Genomic DNA, 21,715 nt, shown 5'->3' on the forward strand with positions numbered 1-21,715 from the left:
TTATTATTATTGTTGTTGTTATTATTATTGATTTGTTTTATTTTTATTATAATGTTTATACATATATATATATATATATATATATATATATATATGTATATATATATATATATATATATATATATATATATATATATATATATATATATATATATATATATATATATATATATATATATATATATATATATATATAGATATATATAGATATATATAGATATAGATATATAGATATACATTGGAAGAAACTTTTTTTTCCAATTCAGATGTGTGGAATGCTTCAAAGTATTAATTGATTTTTTTGTAGAATTTGTTTTTGTTAATGTTTTATTTTTTTGTAGAATTTGTATCTTTCTCCCAGTTTCCCAGTTTATTATTGTTGCAGAACTACTCTTCTACTGCCAACCTGTGAGCAAACCTGTATGCTGTGGTAAAAGTCCATCAATAAACTGGATATTGATCCATCTGGATAAATATTCCAATTATTAGCTTTGTTCTGTAGATGCTTTTATCTGTAACCTCTAAAGAAGCAAAATATAAAAAAGCCAAGTATATAGCTGAGGTTTAATGCATGTCCTGGGTTTTTTTTGTGGGTCAGACTTAGACTTAAACTGCTAAATTAAAATCATTAAAAAGTTAAATAATTTGTACAAATATCAAAGAGATTTCAATCTAAAGGTTTAAGCAGTAACTGAGATGCATTACACTGATCAAACATAACATTATGACCACCTGCCTAATATTGTGCTGGTCCCCCTTTTGCTGCCAAAACAGCCCTGACTGTCAAGGCATGGACTCCACTAGATCCCTGAAGGTGTGCTTTGGTATCTGGCACCAAGATTAGCAGCAGATCCTTTAAGTCCTAAGTTGTGAGGTGGGATCTCCACAGGCCCCAATTCGCAACTTACAGGACTTAAAGGATACTTTTGATAGATACTGACCACTGCAGTCCAAGGAAACCCCACAAGAGTTTTGGAGATGCTCTGATCCAGTCGTCTAGCCATCACAATTTGGCCCTTCATCAAACTCGCTCAAATCCTTATGCTTGCCCATTTTTCCTGTTTCTAACACATCAACTTCGAGGATGTTCACTTGCTGCCTAATATATCCCACCCACTAACAGGTGCCATGATGAGGAGATCATCAGTGTTATTCAGTTCACCTCTCAGTGCTCATAATGTTATGCCTGATCGGTGTATACAAGTGTAAATGTGGTGGCTTTTAGGAAAGTAAAATTCTCATCATTTATGATATATAGTATATGGTACAACAGATAAAACAACATTTACACTTCTATTCAACACTGTGTAACTTAATAAAAGTGTAACTTGTGTTAAAATGTTAAATCTAATGCCTGCACATTGAGTGTTATGAGAATATACAGGGTTTCTGAGCTACTGGGAAGTGACACGTTAACCAAAAAAACAAAAAAACATTTTACTGGATCATTATTTTCTTTCAGCAAATCCAGACTTGGCAGGGAGGCTATGCTGTTTACCTCTCTCTGTCTCTCTCTCTCGCTCTCTTTTTCTCTCTCTCTCACTCACACACTGGCTCTCTGTCTCTTTCTTATTCTCTGACCCATTTAGCAGCGCAGTAGCTGAGGTTAAATCTAAAAGTTCATTTAATAATAATCAAAAATATCTACATAAGCATCTCCTTGATCCCCTGAGAGCACTGCTCGCCTAATTAAAAGTGAACCAGCGAGGACTTTGCTTCTGTGTGATGACAATTTTACACTCTCAGCTGAGAGCTTTTCTCAGGCCTCCAGAGACGAATAATCCTGTGGTGTTCAGTCTGCTTCTATTCACCGTAGACCTCAATCTCTCACTCTCTTTTACACACACACATACACACACACACACACTCTCTCTCTCTGTTTCTCTTACACACACCCACATACACACACACACTCTCTCTGTCTCTCTCTCTCTTTCTCTCACACACTCTCTCTCTCTTACACATACACACTCTCAGACACACACACACACACTCTCTGTCTTACACATACCCACTGGAACTTTTGATTCTGCAAGACAAAAACAGATACACACACTCTCTGTCTCTAAGACAGACACACACACACTCACTCTCAGACAGACACACACACTCTCTCTCTGTCTCTCTCTCTCTCTCTCTCTCTCTCTCACTCACTCTCTCAGACAGAAACACACTCACACACTTACTTTCAGACAGACACACACACACTCTAGAGGAACTTTTTCCTCTGCAAGAAAAAAAAATCAATCCACTGCTGTGAGAATAACTCCTACTGCTGACAAGCGTGTAACTGGAATTGGTCATTAAAGTTTCAGCAACGCAGTGGTTGAAAGCTTTCGCAGTGTCTCTAAGTGGTCAAGGACAAGTTCAACTTGACACATTGCTCCTTCTTCACCGACTGGGTCACACGCATCAGAAAACATAAACCTCGATTTTTTACACATTTCCTAAGACTTTGGTCAAAACTGTGAACAAAATATACCTGTGTGATATCATATGTCATGAATGAATAACATGAACCTATACAGTATCTGCATATCAGTGACAGCTTAGTTTAAATAAACACATGTGTAAACTGTATGTAAGAGCCTGATAAGTGGATCTTAGTTAACCATACCAAATTTATAAGAAAGTTGAATGCATTATTTGAAAAAAAATATGAAAAAATAACACAACCTCTGTGAGGCAAACACTGGGAACAATCATGTTTGCTTTTCCCTATTTAAAATACAAATAAGAATTTTAGAAGTTCTGTTTCTAACAGTGTTTATATGGAATAAAATAATAAAAAATATATTTTAAACATAAATTTTGCTTGCCTTAAAGAATAAATATGCAAAATATATTAGATATACACCAATCAGCCATAACATTATAACCACTGAGAGGTGAAGTGAATAACACTGATGATCTCCTCATCATGGCACCTGTTAGTGCGTGGGATATATTAGGCAGCAAGTAAACATTTTGTCCTCAAAGTTGATGTGTTAGAAGCAGGAAAAATGGGCAAGCGTAAGGATTTGAGCGAGTTTGACAAGGGCTAAATTCTGACTGGATCAGAACATCTCCAAAACTGCAGCTCTTGTGGGCCGGTCTGCAGTGGTCAGTATCTATCAAAAGTGGTCCAAGGAAGGAACAGTGATGAATGCAAGGTGCCACAAAGCAAAAATGGTTCAGGAATGGTTTGATGAGCACAACAACGTGTTTGAGGTGTTGACTTGGCCTCCAAATTCCCCAGATCTCAGTCCAATCGAACATCTGTGGGATGTGCTGAACAAACAAAGTCTGATCCCACTAGCAATTTACAGGACATAATGGATCTTCTGCTAAAATCTTGGTGCCAGATACCACAGCACACCTTCATAGATCTAGTGGAGTCCATGCCTCGACGGGTCAGACCTGATTTGGCAGTAAAAGGTGGACCAACACAATATTAGGCAGGCAGTCATAATGTTATGTCTGATCGGTGTACAGTACAGTACTGTTTATTTTATGACTTTTGCGTTATTGGGTCAGTACAAAAATACTTCTCCAAGCATTACTTTTCCAACCTAAAAAAAAAAAAACCCACATATTATATAACAGAGGACTTTTTAGACAAAAAAGTGAGTGCTGGTTGTCAGGGATTAGCTACAAAAACAAAAGCAAGTGTGACAGGAAAAATCTCCAGAAGAACTGTCTCAAATCCAAGAGCTACAAGAATCTACAAGCCAATTTCCATATAAAACAACACACATGTCTGAGACTACTGATGTAAAGTTTGATGTAAAAACAAAGGCTTATCACACTGACTTTGTTTAGTTTAATAAATTGACTTTATCTGAGTTTTATCTCATGCAGAAAAAAGTTGAAAGTTTCATTATTTTCTAAAAGTCTCTTTACTTCACCCCATTTTTAAGACTTTTGCACAGTAATATATATATCAGATTAGCAGTACGAGTTGCCAGCGGTGAAAGCCAATCTGGATATGCAAATGAATACACCCAAAGGGCAAATATTAAATTTACATAAAGTGATGGAAAGTCCATCAATTAAAATAAAAATCTCCAAAAATTTTCAAAATAGTGTCAGCTTGTTTCCACTGGTTGCAAACAAAACTCAATAATGAGAAAATATAGGCTAATAATTCAACAAACCTTAAAACTCAGCATCTAGCAGAAAAATCAATTTAAAATATTTTTCCTCACTGTGATTAATTCTTCTATTATTATATATAAATCAGGTAGCGCTGATAAATTGTGCACATGCAAATCAGCTCTTGTGATTTCATATGTTAGTAAATGAAGAGCTGAACAGTGAATATATACCAGAATTCCCTAATTCTATATATATAATATATGTATAATGCTGTATAATCAATGCAACTCACCAGAATGGGAAATCCAGTAAGGAAGTCATAGATGAACACGATGCCGCTGATCAGATATGTGATTTGAAGCGACGTCTTGATCGGTTCGGAGCCGTCGATGGACGAGCGTCGTTTACCCTGCGCGTCTTCGACCACGATCGTGGGCACGTTGAACTTGTTCTTGTCAGCGCTGTGGCCTGTTTGCATGGAGAACGTCTGGAAAAGAGCAATGCCGATGCAGATGACTCCCATGGTTACGCTGCCGCTGATCAGCAGCAGGAAGCAGACTCCGAATCCTAGGCCGATTTCAGTCACGATAAAGCGACAGTCGTGGGCGTAGAAGCGTTCGCTGGTGTCGTGCCAGCCCACAGCAGGCAGTGTGGACAGGATGAAAGAAACCATCCAGATACCCATCACTGTGTGTACAGCCTGCTTCTTGGTGTTGCTCAGTCTGGAGAGGAAAGAGAATAGAAAATAAAGTTGTATTAGAGGCTAAAACCCCAATGACCTTCTGAAAGAAGCAGATTTATCTGAAATTCCACAATGTTTAGCATTTTTACAGATTTGTTATATGGTGTAAGATGGTATTTAGCCAGTTTGAGTGATAGTCAGCATCCACTAGAGTAAACATCTAACACGTACTTCCTCCTTTTTTTAACCCATTCAGAGGACACGCTAACTACCATCTTCAACATACATGAGCTCAGAGAAGAATTCTGATTGACAGGAAAGACAGAAATGTCATCCTTGGACCCAGAATGAACGGACAAAATCACTGACATAGATGTTAAATCTGGAAACTGGAAACAACAGCGATGACACTTTACCATTGATTGCATCAGCCAGGAGCTGTGGTCACTTCCAAAAAGTTACTAAACCCAGATGAATTTTCTCTTTCTGAGGAATTCCTACAAGCTCATATCTTTTCAGCACACATCCAAATACACTATACTCTTAATTCTAGTCTCCTTTTTAAGGTTAAATAAAGGGGTTCATTAGGAACCATAAATCTTTTTTATTAGAGCTCTTAAAAAGGTCAAAGAAAGTCATGTGTAGTTATGTGTTAGGCAGTGCTGTTTTCTCTCTAACATAAAGAGCTCTGAAAACAACTTGTGAGCTTAGTTCTGAGGGTGGGAGCAGGAATTGGGGGGAGGTACAGGAGGACAAGAGAGATGCAGTTGACTATCATGTGGAATATGAACAGTATAGTGCTGTGCAATGAGGCACAAATATTGTAACATATTCAATGTACTCTTTATATACAGACTGATCCACATTCACCTTCATCAGTCTCCCCGAAGTGTCTTTGTTTAAGTTCTACTCCTAGATAAGCTGTTTTCGGGGCAATAACAAAGTAAACCTTGACTGTGTAATGAACTGTACTATTGTGAAAGATCCATGTTTTGGGAATGGACTGTCAGTTCTCTTCTCCTTTTTTTGTTCGGGTTAAAGATAAACCTAAAACAGAGGGTCACTGGTACACTGAGATTCTCGGGGGCCATTACGCAAGTTGCATTACGCAAGTTGCATGAGGCTGAATTTGAGAGTTCTTTGTTGCCTTCCTCGTAGTTTATCACAGGTTTCAGAACTATGAACTGAATTCATTAATGCCATTTCATAAGCTGCTGTGATGTACAGTCTGTATATGGCATATGTCATATGGAACTGTATATTATGCACACTGATCAGGCATAACATTATGACCACATGCCTAATATTGTGTTGGTCCCCCCCTTTGCTGCCAAAAACAGCCCTCACCGGTCGAGGCATGGATCTACTAGATCCCTGAATGTGTGCTGTGGTATCTGGCACCAAGATGTTAGCAGCATAATCTTTAAGTCCACTAATTTGCGAAGTTGGGCCGCCATTGGATCAGACTTATTTGTCGAGCACATCCCACAGATGCTCGATTGGATCGGGATCTGGGGAATTTAAAGGCCAAGTCAACACCTCAAACTCACTGTTGTGCTCATCAAACCATTCCTGAACCACTTTTGCTTTGTGGCACAGCGCATTCACCACTGTTCCTTCCTTGGACCACTTTTGATAGATACTGACCACTACTGCAGACTGTGAACACCCCACAAGGGGTGCAGTTTTGGAGATGCTTTGATCCAGTCATCTAGCCATCACAATTTGGCCCTTGTAAAACTCAGACTTGCCCATTTCTCTTGCTGTTAATACATCAACTTTGAGGACAAAATGTTCACTTGTGGCCAAATACAGTATATCCCATCCACTGCCATGATAAGGAGATAATCAGTGTTATTCACTTCACCTGTCAGTGGTCATAATGTTATGGCTGATTGGTGTATGCTGCGTCTCATATTTGTAATCGCACTATCCGGTGTCACTCACATGAGGATGAGGTTCACTTGTCTGGTTCATCTCAAGGTTTCTTCCTCATTGTAATCTCAAGAAGTTTTTCCTTGCCACCTTTTAGGGATTAGGGATACCCATTAGGGATAAATATAAATAAAATTTCATTCTATATTCATACCACTGTATTTAATCAGTAAATGTACCGTTTCATATGCTGCTATTTTATTGTATACTATTTTTTATTTCTTTAAATCCCCCCCATTTTCGAGCCTATTCTAATGAATTATATATATTTACAAAATAGACAGATATAAAAAGGATTTCACTGCAGGTCGTATCATCTATGATTATGTGTGTGACAATTAAATTGGAATTTTGTTAAAAGCATTATAAAATAAAACTGAATTGAATATGTCGTGCAGGGAAGGTGTTGAACTGAATTCAATTTATTCTGGAAAATAATAAAAAATCTCTGGCACAAAAATGACATCCAGAGCATTGCTCTCAAAGCAAATTCACAATTCAGATTGTGTTTTTATTAATGCTACAGAACTATCAAACACTAGCGTTTGTTGCTGTTAAAGTTCAAATGCTGCAAATAATGAATTTCTTGGCTGGATTTTTACAAACCAGGGCATTTTCATTGCTCTGCATTACTCACAGACTTGCCAAGAGATACACAGCCTTTTACTCAGTGCTCTTTCCCTCGTCTCCTGTTTGTTGCCTGTCTTTTATCTTTGAACTGATCCAATCCCATGCCTACACCTAAGCCAAAATCCTATTGGGAGAGGACGTTAAAGATAGAAAGAAATAAATCCCTGGGAACATGTACGTGGTGTAAGATGCAGAGGAGGAAGTGGCATCATCCGTGTTTGTTAACCAGTTCGAAAAATGAAAGAGAGATGCAGAAGAAGAGGTAGTTCTCTGGATGGTCAGGGTCATGACTTTAGCCTGTCTCGCAAATACCCCATGGGGGAAATTACATCATCACACAGCTTGAAGCCACAAGGAGAGAGAGAGAGAGAGAGAGAGAGAGAGAGAGAGAGAGAGAAGGAAAGCCCTGTCAGTTTGAAGAGCAGCAATGAGAAAAACAGATGCTGAAGAATTTATTTTCAGAGTCTGGGCTGCATTCATAATTTAAACCAGTGTATTCCGAGCATGAGAAAAACTGAACTACTGGCTACAGCAGCATTGAAAATTCTACAAGTTCTCTCCATTTACCTCCCCTTGTAGAATCTCTTCACTATTCGTATTTGTATTTCATTTCCCCACTATTATCAGTGACATCCTTGTGGATTTGAATTTAGAATCAATTCAACAGAAAGACGATAATTAAATCACAATTTGTACATTTCCTCATGTTCTTTTCCACTTCAAATGGTAGTCTGTGTTGTTAATAGAAACCAAACCTGAATTCATGATGCTTAAAAACAGTAGATTAGATGTCAATACTTTTTATAATCGTGTGAGGTTACTAGGTCACTATCATTTCTGAGATACAGGATTGGGTTTTGGAGTATTTCAGAACCTGCTGACCTCCTTGTATGTACACACAAAAACAACAAATGATGTGAAAAGACGACAAGAAAAAACAAAAAAACATTTAGCGAGTGGAAATTCTGCAGATAGGAAAGTTTCCAGACTGATTTAACCTGACAGAAAGCCAGAAGAAACTTAAATAACCACTCTTTACAAACGTCATGAGCAGAAAAGCATCTCACACTGATTCTTGAGGTGGACGGGCTCCACCAACGGAAGAGCACATCAGGCTCTACTGCTGCAATCTGAATCACTGAAACCAGGCAGCTGAAGATGAGAAAAATGAGTCAATATCTTGCTAGCTTACATGTGAAAGATTAGGAATAAAGCTTCTATTGGTTAGCTTCTATACAAATAAATTTAAATCTAAGTCTAATATTAATCTTGAACTTTTCTTCTGTTCGATAAAGCTGCTTTGAGACAATGTCCATTTTTAAAATGCTTTACAAATAAAATTTAATTGCACTGAAGCCTTCTTACACGTTTACTTTCATACAGTAAGCAAATTTAAGACTGTATTCTTTCCTCATTCAAATGAAGAATTTAAAGAGACAAAGAAGCATTTATTATTTTTCACATATACATTACAGCCAAGGTTTGGAATTAACTTTTTCAATCACCTGCCAATTTGGCTGCTAAATTTGCAAAACAAACAAACAAACAAAAAACTATGTCACAGCATTAACTACGTAACAGCAAATGTCACAATACATTATCTGATTTGTGGAGTCATACACCAGTCATTCGCGCCCAATTCGCCACTCGGTATTAAAACTTCTACGTTTCTTTTCTTGGTCTCCTTCGTTGTTTAGGACGACTTTCCTTTTCATATTTGAGTTATTAACCCCTGGTAAATATCGCCCTATTATTATGTTTTTCACGTCTTCGTTATTGCTTAAATGCATGTGAACCAGTTATGTGTTGCCATTATTATGTTCAAGTAAGCCAAATATGCACAAATGCTGCCCAATTTAGCTTGTTTTCAATATATCATGATTCACAAGTTCAGTATTCAGAATTGGCTTCCATGAACTTCCTCAAAAAAATTAATGAGTGAACATAATTTATGAAAAGTAACCCGCCAGATTGGCTAGTGATTTGACAGCATTACAGCCACAGCTGATTTTTTGGAAGGCGTTAATTTCAAACCCTCATTACAGACAATGAAAGGCCTTTCCTCACATATCCCAGCTTGTTAGGAAGCTGGAGGTAGAGCACAGGGTCGGCCATGATACAGCACCCTGGAGCAGAGAGGATAAAGAAGGTTAAATGCCAGAATTTTTACCACCTCTGATGTACACACCGTAGCACCTACACAACAGTAAAGTCACAACAGTTAGTTGGTTGCACCGGACTAATTAGAATAATGTCAAGGCAGTTACGACCTCAGCTTCATAGCTTTACTGCTGGAACCTTTTTTTTGTAGTTAGCATCATAGCCTTTGTTGTCTTAGTTCACTCAGTTTGCAACACAGACTTTGTTGTTTCTGCTCCCTTAGTTAGCCTCATAGTCCTTGTTGTTTCAGCTCACAGCATCACCATACCATTTAATCTCTCAGTTCACTCAGTTAGCAGCAGAGCCTTTGTTGTTTCAGCTCACTCAGTTAGCACTATAGCCCAGTTCATCATTTCTGTCAGTTTTTTAGTATATAAAAACAAACCACCTTATGAAAAACTTTAACTCTATTTCTGGTTAAACCTCTAGTAAGACAATAACCTACTTGACAATACACTGAACTGGGAAAAAGTGTTTTGAGGCTGGAAGTTTACACTCGCTGTATACAGAGACTAGATATTAAAAGGGAGGAAAAAACAATTGGTTTGCTTTTGTTCTTGACTCACCAAGCTACAGCTCACACACACACACACAAACACAAATAATTCTGTTTGTCCTTATTCGTCTAACGCTGCTTTAAGAGCACGAGCGGCTGTTTTCCTATCATTGTGCCCCAGAAATGCATTCATCTGCAAATCATCCTGTGGAGCGTCCATGAAGAGTAAACTAGGCAGTGCAGGAAAACAATTAATAACTGTACTGCAAGGCAGAAAAAAAAACTAAAACCAAGAGTTTAAAAACAAAAGAGGAGGTTTGCTGAGAGGAACTATAATTTTAACTATTATTATTATTATTATTATTATTATTATTATTATTATTATTAATGTCCTCAATTCAAAAGCCACTTTGGCACATTATGCAGGACAGAAAGATCTTTTTATATGCCAATGAGCAACAAGTAATTAAGACTTGCTTCAATATTAATCAAAAGTCTCTTTCCTTCCTTGTGCCATTTCATAGCTTCAGCCGAATTTCTGTGTGAACTGTGATCTGCTTTATTGTGGCTGCAGTAGTTGTGAATAATGGACAAAGCCTGATTAATCCTGGACAGGTCCAGTAAATAAAATACTTTGATTCGCTGAACATAATCAAAAGTGTTTAGCCTTCTTTTCTGCAGAGGATTGATCATCTGAAAATAATGAGAACAGTACATAAAAAAAAGCACTCTAACTTTGAAGTATCTAAATCACAGTTACAACGGCAGCTCCCCAGTGAGTCATATTATCGTGAATGGCAATTATGCGTTATGTGTTAGTTATGAAAGCGGCCTGACAATCGGCAGTTTGATGTGAGTTTTCGAAGCAATGAAGCAATTACCAGAATGCCACAATGCACCAAATGCTAGGTCTCTCTATCACGCATCTACACTGTTCTATCTCTTCCAGCGGTCTGAACATTAAGTGTCCCTCTATCCTCAATGAGGAATATGTTTACATACACTAAATTGCCAAAAGTTTTGGAACACCGCTCCAAATCATTGAATTAAGGTTTTGTTTTTCAGGGGTTGGGCTTGGCCCCTTAGTTCCAGTGAAAGGAACTCTTAATGCTTCAGCATACCAAGACATTTTGGACAATTTCATGCTCCCAACTTTGTGGGAACAGTTTAGGGATGACCCCTTCCTGTTCCAACATGACTGCACACCAGTGCACAAAGCAAGGTCCATAAAGACATGGATGAGACAGTTTGGTGCGGAGGAACTTGACTGGCCTGCACAGAGTCCTGACCTCAACCTGACAGAACACCTTTGGGATGAATTAGAGACTGCGAGCCAGGCCTTCTTGTCCAATATCGGTGCCTGACCTCATGAATGTGCTTCTAGAGGAATGGTCAGAAATTCCTATGAACATACTCCTAAACCTTGTGGAAAGCCTTCCCAGAAGAGTTGAAGCTGTTATAGCTGCAAAGGGCAGGCCAACTCCATATTACATTCATGTGCATGTAAAGGCAGACATCCCAGTTTTGGCATGGCTCGCAGTCTTGCAAACATTTGGCAATATAGCGTATGTAAGAAATTCACGTGTCTATGCTATGCACCACGGATTTACGTTTACAGGAATACAGTTGGATCACAATATAATGTCCCCATGGTTGTAGTTATACAGTGTAATGCTAGGAGCAGCCATGTTGTGTAAGTCATTAGGTGTGACAAATGCTCTGTATGGCTCTTTAAATAATTTGAGGTTGTTTTAAAGGACCTCAAGGTGCAAACACATTTATCTCCTGGTGTTTCCACATTCCAAAGTAATAATATACTAATACTCAGTTAATGACCACAACGTCTAAATATCTGCCTTGGTTTCTCCTGTCACCAGAAACCGAGCACAAACTGGGAAGCAAAATCAGATTTGCTTTCTACAACATCACTGAAAATGCATCAGCTAGTATTACAGCATAGAGCTACAATAGATCCAACGTATAATGGCACATAAATAAGAAAAGTAGCACTATAAACAACAAAGTTGTGTAATGTAAATCATTCAGTTTATAATATTTGCTGAACACTGAAAGGCTATCACCATCCATTAATCCCAATGCTTTCACATAATCGTCAATCAAATGGTGTAACGTCTATTAGTAAAATGCAGGCCATCTGGTAGAAATTTCATTCCACCTGACATCCATTTGACATACTAATGCAGCATGCGCATGCTGTCTATAATACCGCAGACCGTAGCCTAACTTTCCCTTTATGTAGCTAACTGTCTGAGAGACAAACCAATGAAATCTGTGTCTCACTAATAAACAACAGACCAGTGCTAAATAAAAGTTGACAAAAAGCTGATCTTAAAAATGCTTATCATTCCTCAGCCTCATTTCACTGACTAGGCTCTGCCACACTTTTCCCTGCTGTCTCTCTGATCACAATCACCAGAACAGAAATATTCATTTATTTTTAAGCATGCTGTCCTTTCTTGCTCTTTTGCTATACTGCTTTCTTTCTTTCCACTGCTGGTCTGTATGCATCCACAAGCACAGGAAATTGATCGAAACTTAACAGACTGAACCAATTATAAGTAAGGTCTCTGCTACACTCCCTGTGAGTGTGTGTGTGTGTGTGCAACTTGTTAGAGAGCACACATAAAGAAAATGGAATATATATATATATATATATATATATATATATATATATATATATATATATGTGTGTATGTGTGTGTGTGTGTGTGTGTGTGTGTATAAAGAGGAATATGAACTGACCAACTGGGTCTTCAGCTTCCTGATGGCCAGCCTGCCTTTGAACTTCCATCTACTTAATTCTGACGAGACAGAGGTACTTCTACTAGGATCACATGTAGCTAGAAGTAAGCTTTCTGATTACACTGTATCTCAGGATGGCCTTTCTGTTTCATCATATGCAGCAGTGAAAGACCATTGGGATGATTATTGACTCCAGTCTTTCATTTGAAGCTCATGTAGACCATATTACAAAGCTAGCCTTCTTTCATATCAGAAATATTGCTAAGATAAGAAATATAATGTCCTTACACAAAGCATCTAGGCTCTGAATGTTTACTTAACCATCTCTTTATAGATGCTCTAATAAAAGTGATAACAGGGATGAATTTGTCTCATGGAGCTTCCATAACATTAAATGTAACTATAACTGGTTAAAAAATTCAGTGTTGTTCATTAATAAAATGCAAATTGTAACGGTTGGCACATTGCTGTTGTATTAAATAAGTAAAACACTTAAAAAAACAACCTTAGAACAGTTTTTCCTTATTTTAGCAACATATATAGACAAAAACCAAAGCAGTTGTTTGCCTTAAAGTCATAGTCAAACCAGAACAATACATTTAAGTTGAACATCCTTCAAGAATTGTCTCTGCAGCTATAAGTCACCTGATATCACTGGAAATATCTAAAGCTGTACATGAGGCAGTAGGGATGTGTTCTTGGGAGATAAGCTCCAGCATCCATGGCTAAGAATAGCAATATTTCAAACCAATGCTTAATATTATAGCTGAGGAGCTGTGATACATCCTGGCTCAAGGTAGGATATAAGGATTGATCTTAGAAAAGCTAAAAAAAAAAATCAGTAGATAATACAAAATTTGTGGAAATAAATCTGACTCCACAGATCTCTTCCTGTAGCTTCAATTTCGTCTCAATAATTGTATATTAAAAAGCAAAAAATCTCACAAAGCAACATTAAACCTAGCCAAGCAAATTTTGTTTGCATACCTGTAATTGACAGGCCAGCGTACCATCCACATGCGGTGGTAGGAAAGCGAAGTGACTGAGAAGCAGGTGACCAGAGTAAGAGTGTAGAAGGTGGACACAAAGACCTTGCAGAGGCCTTCGTTCCACTCGTAGGTGGAGTGCTGGCGGCGCAGCTGGATAACGCAGTACATGGTGATGGGGATGCCCATGTTGAGGATGTGCGTGCCGGCCAGCGTGCAGATCAGGAACTCTAGAGGCTTCCACTTCTTCTGCTTGGCGCTCACGCTCAGGATGCCCCAGGCGTTGGCCAGGATAGACACCCCGGAGCAGACCAGCCAGGCCAGCGCGTTGGTGCTGATGACCTCATCATTCATGGTGCAGGAGCCTGCAGATGGCAACAGTGGCAATGGCAAGGGATGGGATGGCAAGAGGAGGAGCAGCGGGTGGGGCAGCGGGTGGAGACTGGCACTGGGCCAGAGCGGGCATTACTACAGGAGAAGGTGGAACTTCTCTTGCATGTATCGGATAAAGTAGTTAGTGGGCATGTTGAGTGCTGGAGGATTCTGGGGTTGGGAAGTAGAGGGGAATGAAGAGGACCAGGAACAATAAGGGGGCCAGCAGAAGCAGGGAAACTGATCCGAGCCAGTGCTCTAGGCAATCCTAAAGGGCAAAAGAGGAGATATAGGGGAGTCAAATGGCAGCCAGAAGGAAGGAGCAGGAAGTGGATTAAATAAATGACAACACTGGAAAAATGAAGATAATACCATAAATGTGAAGATGAGAGATTTAGCAGAAAAAGTGGGTGGATAGAAGGAGACATTTTAAAAGGGAAAAAGAAACAAAAAAATGGCAAATGAGCTTCAGAATCTGAAACAATTTATTACACAATTTATTTATTTATTTATTTTTACAAAAGGGGAGGATTAATAAAGTGGTCCTTTTTGAGAAAATCAAGTCTTAAAGGAAAAGTCATCCCTGAACACCTTGCATATTAAACTTTGTCAACCTTGTCTGTCTACCTGCACATAGCAGCGCCTCTGATTCATCACTGTACCCAAAGAGAGCAATGCAGCAGCACGTTAGTCCTTTAGTCTTCCCAGCACTCACACCTCCTCATCTGTATACTCTGCTCAAACAGAACAGGCTCCAAAGCCTCAATGTTCATTCTATACCATCACACTCCTCCTTGTGTACATCACTGACTTGCTGAGCTGCACTGCATTCTGGGACTCTGAATCTTATAAACATTTGAATCTCTTAAACACTGCTTTTGTCGATGATATGACATTGAACATCTTGTTAATAGAATTTCCTCAAGAAGCTGCCACCTCAAATATACAGAAACGTTCACATCTAAACCATGGACTATCTACGTATATACTGAAACTAGACAACATAAATCCTTCCAGCATTATCTTTGTTGGTCGCCTGATGGTTTCACTGAAGCGTGTTCAGTCCACAGGAGAACAAACTGTTCACAGGCTGAGGCGTATTATCTGTGTGGCTTTGATGCAAGTAGTAGGAATGCAACATATTCTCAAACGTACTGCACGTATTTGAGCTGTTACTTGAGACAGCGCACCACAAATCATTAGCAAATGCAGAAATTCAGTGACTCATTACATGCAGTCAGGCCATCAGCTGGCTCATTGCTTGAGCCTTCATTTAAATAAGACAATATGTTAAACATGCTGCATGTGTCATCCGCTGCTTTTTCTTGTTAAAAAAAAAAAGGACACAAGAGGAAGAATATCAGCTTTTCTGCTTCCACGTGCCAACAAAGCAGCGCTAAATAAAACATCGTAATCTGCTCAATATACCGAGGAGCGTTTTGCCTGGGGGGAGAACGGATTGTCTTCTGAAACCATGCCGTCCTTACATGTTCTAGGTTGAGAATAAAAAGAAGTCCATTCTGGGACATATGAATGTGTTTATGTTAAAATATTTTAAGTTTATTGTGATCCAGAGTAGCAGAAACAGTACTCCAGAGTGCAGTGCAGATATTCGATGCGGTTGCACTGAGGTTATGCTAGAGACTTGGTTCAGTTAGTCAGCGGTGGCATCTGAATATTTTCACTGTTAAAAGTGATATACAAATCAAATTAAATGGAATTGAATAAGTTGCTAGAACAGTGAAAAAACACTGAATAACTGAGTCAACATTAACAAAACGCATGTAGATGACACAGATTTAAAAACTAAAAAAGGTCATTCCAAAAACTGTGAGAAATATCAAGACAAGGGACTTTATAGCTATAAACATAATCCAAACAGAAGAGGAGGGCTTTGGGTATTAGGGATGTCTTCACAAACCAAACCAATGACTCTAGTCCTTCTTGTTATCGCCAGAGACAGCCTTAATTAAATATACTTTAAAACAAGAAGGAAGCTACTAAAGAGAAACTCTTGCAGACATATGCCACTGCTGTGAACTTTACCCTGTTTGGATGAATTCCAAAATGTAATGTTCATCTGCTGATTAGAAGGATAACTCCATATAAATATAACCAGCATTCAATCACTGGTTCTTGAGAAACTGCGCTGACGAGTATCTCAGATGAACAAACAGACAATATTTATAGCTATAGTTCCTGAAAATGGGTGTGTAAGTTCTGTATGGCAAACAGGAAGGAGACTACTGAAGAAAAACTGGTTCAAATATTCGAGCAGGCTGTGAACTTAACCCTAATCAATTGTACAAAACATTCCAGTAGTCGTTCTTGAGACATCACACATGGATGGATGGATGGATGGATTGATGGATGGAAAACCCAGTCATTTTGAATAAGCAAGTATTAAATGCATTAAATATAAACAGCATGATGATGAAAGGAAACTGGGCTGTGGAAACTGTGGAAGTGACTGTACATCATGACCAACAATTATAATGCTTAATAACTGTTCAACAGAAGTGCTATGGACAGCCTCACTGATTATTCATTACTTAAAACCCCGGGAAAATCCAATAAAAGCAGCATACTATGTTTACCCAGACACTTTGTCAGAGTGGTAATTGCATGCTAGCATATGTATCAGATATCCTGGCATTAACTAGCATGACTAAAAATGTTCTCTTGACTCATCTCTCACACATCTTCATTAATTAACCCACTGGGAGGAAAAAAAACTTCATTTGCAAATAGGCTTTATATATTTTCACATGGCTTATTCCAGTTTATTTAGCCTACTGATCTGGAAAGGAGTGCTCTCTGAGAAACAAACGAGTAAGGCTCATAATAGTAATTCAGAACAATCCAGGAAAATATCAGATTGATTTTTTTTAAGCAAAAAATAGAGGCACAAGCAGAACTTTCTTAGGTTTTCTCATAAATAAAATCATATGGAATCTAACTGAATCTCTCTCGTTTGTTCATGAACTTTGTGTTAAAACCTTTTGGCATTGTACAGATTTTCCCAGGATGAAATTATTTACCTCAGCGGGTAAGCTTGAGAGATTTCTCTAAGTTGTAGTCTTAAAGGTCAGTGAAGTTTTCTAGCTGATTTTCATAACTAAAATTAGAAAGTAGGGCCATGTTGGTAAACTTTATACCTAAATGAGTACATACTTTTTCCTTCTTTTTTTTTGCTCCCAGAAAAGTTTCCTGCTTTGTCCAATTTATTTATTTTTTTTGCTCAAGATCATCTTTTAAATAACTTATATTTTGGATTACTGTAATCATAATTTTTGTGAGTAAATTTGAATTATCATATATGTCCTCAAAGCGTGTGTTATCTACGGAATATGGGGTTCACCCAGGTCAATTCTGGACAAAACATTTTGCTGGTATTCAAAGGCAAGTTCACTAGCTAGCTATGAAACGCAATAGATGGGTAAGCTTTGTATGGAAATGGTTAGGAAATTGTCTTCCAAGGTAAACTCTGAGAAAAACCCTTGAGCTGAGAAACACAGAATAAGTTTAATATCTGACCAATGTGCAACCATATGGACACCTTAAACCTGTATTTTTCTTTCAGTCCAGTTACTATATTCTGCTCTGAAAAGCTTTTTGTTGTCAAGTTTGTCTGTTCCTACCATTTGGCTGTGTGCATGGAGCTAACATGTTCTCTGTGTAATTTGGGGGTTTCGCTGCGTACACCAATTTCCTCCCCAAGTTCAAAGACATGTGTTGTAGACAGACTGGCATCTCTGCATTGTCTGTGTGAATTGGTGAATGTGAGTGAGTGTGTTCCCCAGCCTTTCTGCCCCAAGTCCCCGGGGATAGTTTACCAGGTTCCACATCATAAGAAGTATAGAAAATGGATGGATGGATGGTAATGGTCCACATTATCAAGTGATCAAACTAGGGCTCAATAGTAGCCCCAATATCTCTGGCTATAGTGAAATAAACACTATCTCTAACTCAATCAAAGAACTGAGAAGCAGCAATGCTCTAAAGTCGTCATGGAATCTATCCTACTGACAAAATGGCTGTATAATGGAGTTAAACTAGGATGAGCACCTATTGGATAGCACCTGATCATATTCACAGCTTTTTCCAAGAGCTACTCTTATGTAATGTAATATACGCTTAAGGTGCAGTTGCTTTATAAAAGACGAGACACTGCTTTTCAAAATCTCACACAATCGGCCAGTTCCTGCCAATAAAAGATCGAATCAGATAGATATTTTTCGAATAAATGATAAATCAAGTCTTCTCCTTGGGAGGGTAAACAATGGAATAATAAATTAAATCAACAAATTAGAGAATCTACATAATTCAGTTGTTTTTTACTGTATGTCTTGCAAGCCAAAAGTTGTGTCCCAAATGAAGCACTATACACTTACACTACACACACTACAGTCTAGTGTTTTATTTATTTATTTATTTATTTATTTTTTAAGTGTTTTTTTTTTTCTTTCTCATCCAGTGTCAGCGCCCGGTAGCCCCGCCCCTCTTCTGCTACGCTAACAAAGCTGTGAGCACTGTGTACAAGGAGTGTCCATATTTTGTTTTTTTTTTTTTTTCATTTGAATAAGTGCATCATCCAGGGTACATGAAGGGCACTTCTGCAGCCTTTGTGAGCTATCAGAATGATTCTATTTCCTGTAAGTGGTAATGACAAATACGCCGTGTTCACATGCTTTGTTTTCAGGAAGAACCCAAAACACGGATGACCCCAGGTTCATTCCTACATATCTCTTTTCTTTCTTTTTTTTAACTTTTATTTTGACACAATTCTACTCTATATTACTCAGTTAGCTAGCTAGCTGACGATAATTTAATTTTGGATAAATATAAGCTCTTTTCACAGTGTAAAAATGTTCAACTTGCACAGAACATTTGCTGATATACATAAAGTAATATGAACAAAATGTCAAGCATTAACTGGATTTAACTGCATCATCTCTGAAACTCAGTTCCCCAGTCATAATTACGATTTAAGGGTTGATGTGCAACTTCCTAGTGTAAAAGTTCATATTTACGATAGCATGTGAAGGCAGCATGCTTCTTGTTTGGTGTGAACACATGACTCACACTGTTTATAATACAAAATGTAGTAAATTTGTGTGTAAGGGTTTTGCATGATTTGGGATGCACCCAAAGACTGGTAGTTTTTGTAACTTAATACGGCAAAGAGCATTTACAGGATGACTGACTGCATAACGACTGGTTTATTTATTTATTTATAAGAGTAGTCTATCATAAAAATGACACAACAACAAAACCTGACCCATGTGCAACCATCTGGACACCTTAAACCTGTCTTAGTTACTATATTCTGCTCTGAAAAGCTTTTGTTGTCAAGTTTGTTTGTCTAGGAAGAGGACAAAAACTGGCCCACAGACATACACCTACATACACACTTCGATGAGATGCTAACTGTCAAGGTAGTTACAGCAAATGAACACAAAATATCAGTATGCCTGTGAGGCTGAGACAAATATCTTCTTCTGATCATGGACCCCATTTTAGCATGAATAAACAGAGATGAACGTAAGCCCAGAATGTGTCTGTCAAAAGATAAATAGTGGTAATGACATTTTAGATACAATTAAATACGTGATTCATACAAGATTTAAAGCAACTCTTTTCTTTTTGGTTCAGCAGAACCTTTTCTCCCATTATGAAAAACCTTCTTTAGACTGTAGATTAGTCCGTAAATGAACTGCATTCAATTAATCATTCAACTTCATTCATTTCCAGCCATCAGTGTATTCATGAGTGCTTTAAGAAACTAGTGAATTGTTGCACAGATTTGGAATTGCAGCCATGTGCTTATCTAGAAACCCAGGACTAGGGCTGTACTAGAGGCGTGTCACAAATCACACACTTACTCCATGATCTGCGTTTTGTAGCATGAATAGTATAATAACAGAAGAGCATTTCAGAGGGTGGAGCTGCCAGGCACTGACCAGATACAAATACAGTGGCGAGATGCAATGTGAGGCATTGATGAGCCTAGCCTCAACTCGGATTGCGCAATCACGCAAAAACTGGATTGAGGGTGTATCTGTTGCTATCTCTCTGTTCATCACCAATATATTGATTGTAGACACAATATGTCCTCACTTTCCATAGTCTAGATAACATATATCACCTATGAGTATAACATATTTAGTCTTGCTGATCTGACAGAGGTCCCCACAAAGATGGCAAGCATTGATATGCTAGTTAAAAAATTGAAGTTGCCTTCGGGATACGTTCAAAAGCTAGGTGATTTTCCTTTTTTTTTTGACAGATTGGTGGTGTGGGTGGTCTGTTCTTTAGCCCAAGCTTGGTGGCATGACTATCTGTGAGGACCCTTCACATAGAGTGTTGGCTTGGGTCAGTTCAAGCAGCCATACGGTTTACATATGCTTCGTATTGGTAATATTGGTAACACTTTTGGGTGGCTGAAACTGCATTTACATTATTTCTTATGGGAAAATCCGCTTCGCAAAACAAATTTTTGCCTTAAGAATGAATTATATGTGTATGCCAAGGTTCCGCTGCATCTTATCTATACACCTGAGCAGTTGAAAGGTTAAAGGCCTTGCTTAGGAATCTAGAAGCGGCAGATTGGTGGTCTTGGGTTTTGAACTCACAACCAGTAGTCTAAAACCTTCTCCACACCACGATGGGGATGTGAGCTCAGTGACTTTGACATGGATGCTGGTGCCAGATAGGATGCTTTGAGTATTTCAGAAAATCCTGAAATTTTCACATAAACAGTCTGTAGAGTTTACACAGAATGGAAAACAGAAAAAAACAAAAAACATCCAGTGAACATCAGTTCTGTTAGTGAAAGAGGTCAGAGAAGAATGGACAAACAGGCTCAAGCAGATAGAAAGGAGCAGTTGCTTGAATAAACACTCTTTACAACTGTGGTGAGCAGAAAAGCATCTCAAAATGCCTTGAGGAGGATGGGCTACCACAGCAGAAGACCACACAGCATCTTAGGAAGCTGAAGCTTCAATGGGCACAGACTCACTAAAAATAAACAGATTGGAGAACACTTAAATTAAAAGTGACCTTATGTGACGAATGATTCCAATTTTACAAAAACATGGTAACATTTTTGTGCCACACCTTCTTTATAACCATAATATCTTGCCAACTAAAATCATCGGCAGCTTTAAGCAAGACCGCACTTCAACTAGCAAGTCTGCCCCGCAACGGTTTATGTTTGTGTTAAGCAAACAAAGCAACACACAAGGTGCACCTGTTAGATAACACGCTAGCTGTAATCCTGACAGCAGAATTGAAATGAGTGTGCATTGATGTTGTGTAAGAGAGCTGAATTACATTCGAAACCCTCCCACTTGCTGTCTTTGAGTAATGCCCTGGTTTTGCAAATCAGATTTGCAAGGACTGGCATTCGAACCGTGGGTACATACAGATGCACTTTCCAGAACTCTGAATAGCACTGGGTATATACAGAGCTCAAAAGCTAAAAAAACGTACTTGAATATGATTTTTAAATTGACATTTTTGGGGAGGTTTTTCTTTGTTTTGAACCTGCCTGCTGTAAAGATGTGCCTTTTGTAAACAGATAATCTGTAATACCATTTAAAATAATATTTA

General features: G+C 38.3%; 1 protein-coding gene across 5 annotated transcripts in view; it reads right to left on the minus strand.

The window, feature by feature from the left end:
• Positions 1-21,715, minus strand: part of LOC131353247 (probable G-protein coupled receptor 153) — a 43,712-nt gene that overhangs the window by 12,028 nt on the left and 9,969 nt on the right. For 3 of the 5 annotated variants that reach the window (XM_058390137.1, XM_058390134.1, XM_058390136.1), the window contains exons 2-3: positions 13,731-14,369; positions 4,370-4,799 (exon numbers count right to left, since the gene is read on the minus strand). In XM_058390137.1, the coding sequence (XP_058246120.1) occupies positions 4,370-4,799; positions 13,731-14,083 (783 nt within the window). In that variant the 5' untranslated portion in view covers positions 14,084-14,369. Of the gene's footprint in view, positions 1-4,369; positions 4,800-8,391; positions 8,535-13,730; positions 14,453-21,715 lie in introns of those variants that run through there. The other 2 variants (XM_058390135.1, XM_058390138.1) reach the window with 2 other exon arrangements.

The sequence above is a fragment of the Hemibagrus wyckioides genome, linkage group LG05, assembly GCF_019097595.1.
Source record: "Hemibagrus wyckioides isolate EC202008001 linkage group LG05, SWU_Hwy_1.0, whole genome shotgun sequence".
In the NCBI taxonomy this organism is placed as follows: domain Eukaryota; kingdom Metazoa; phylum Chordata; class Actinopteri; order Siluriformes; family Bagridae; genus Hemibagrus; species Hemibagrus wyckioides.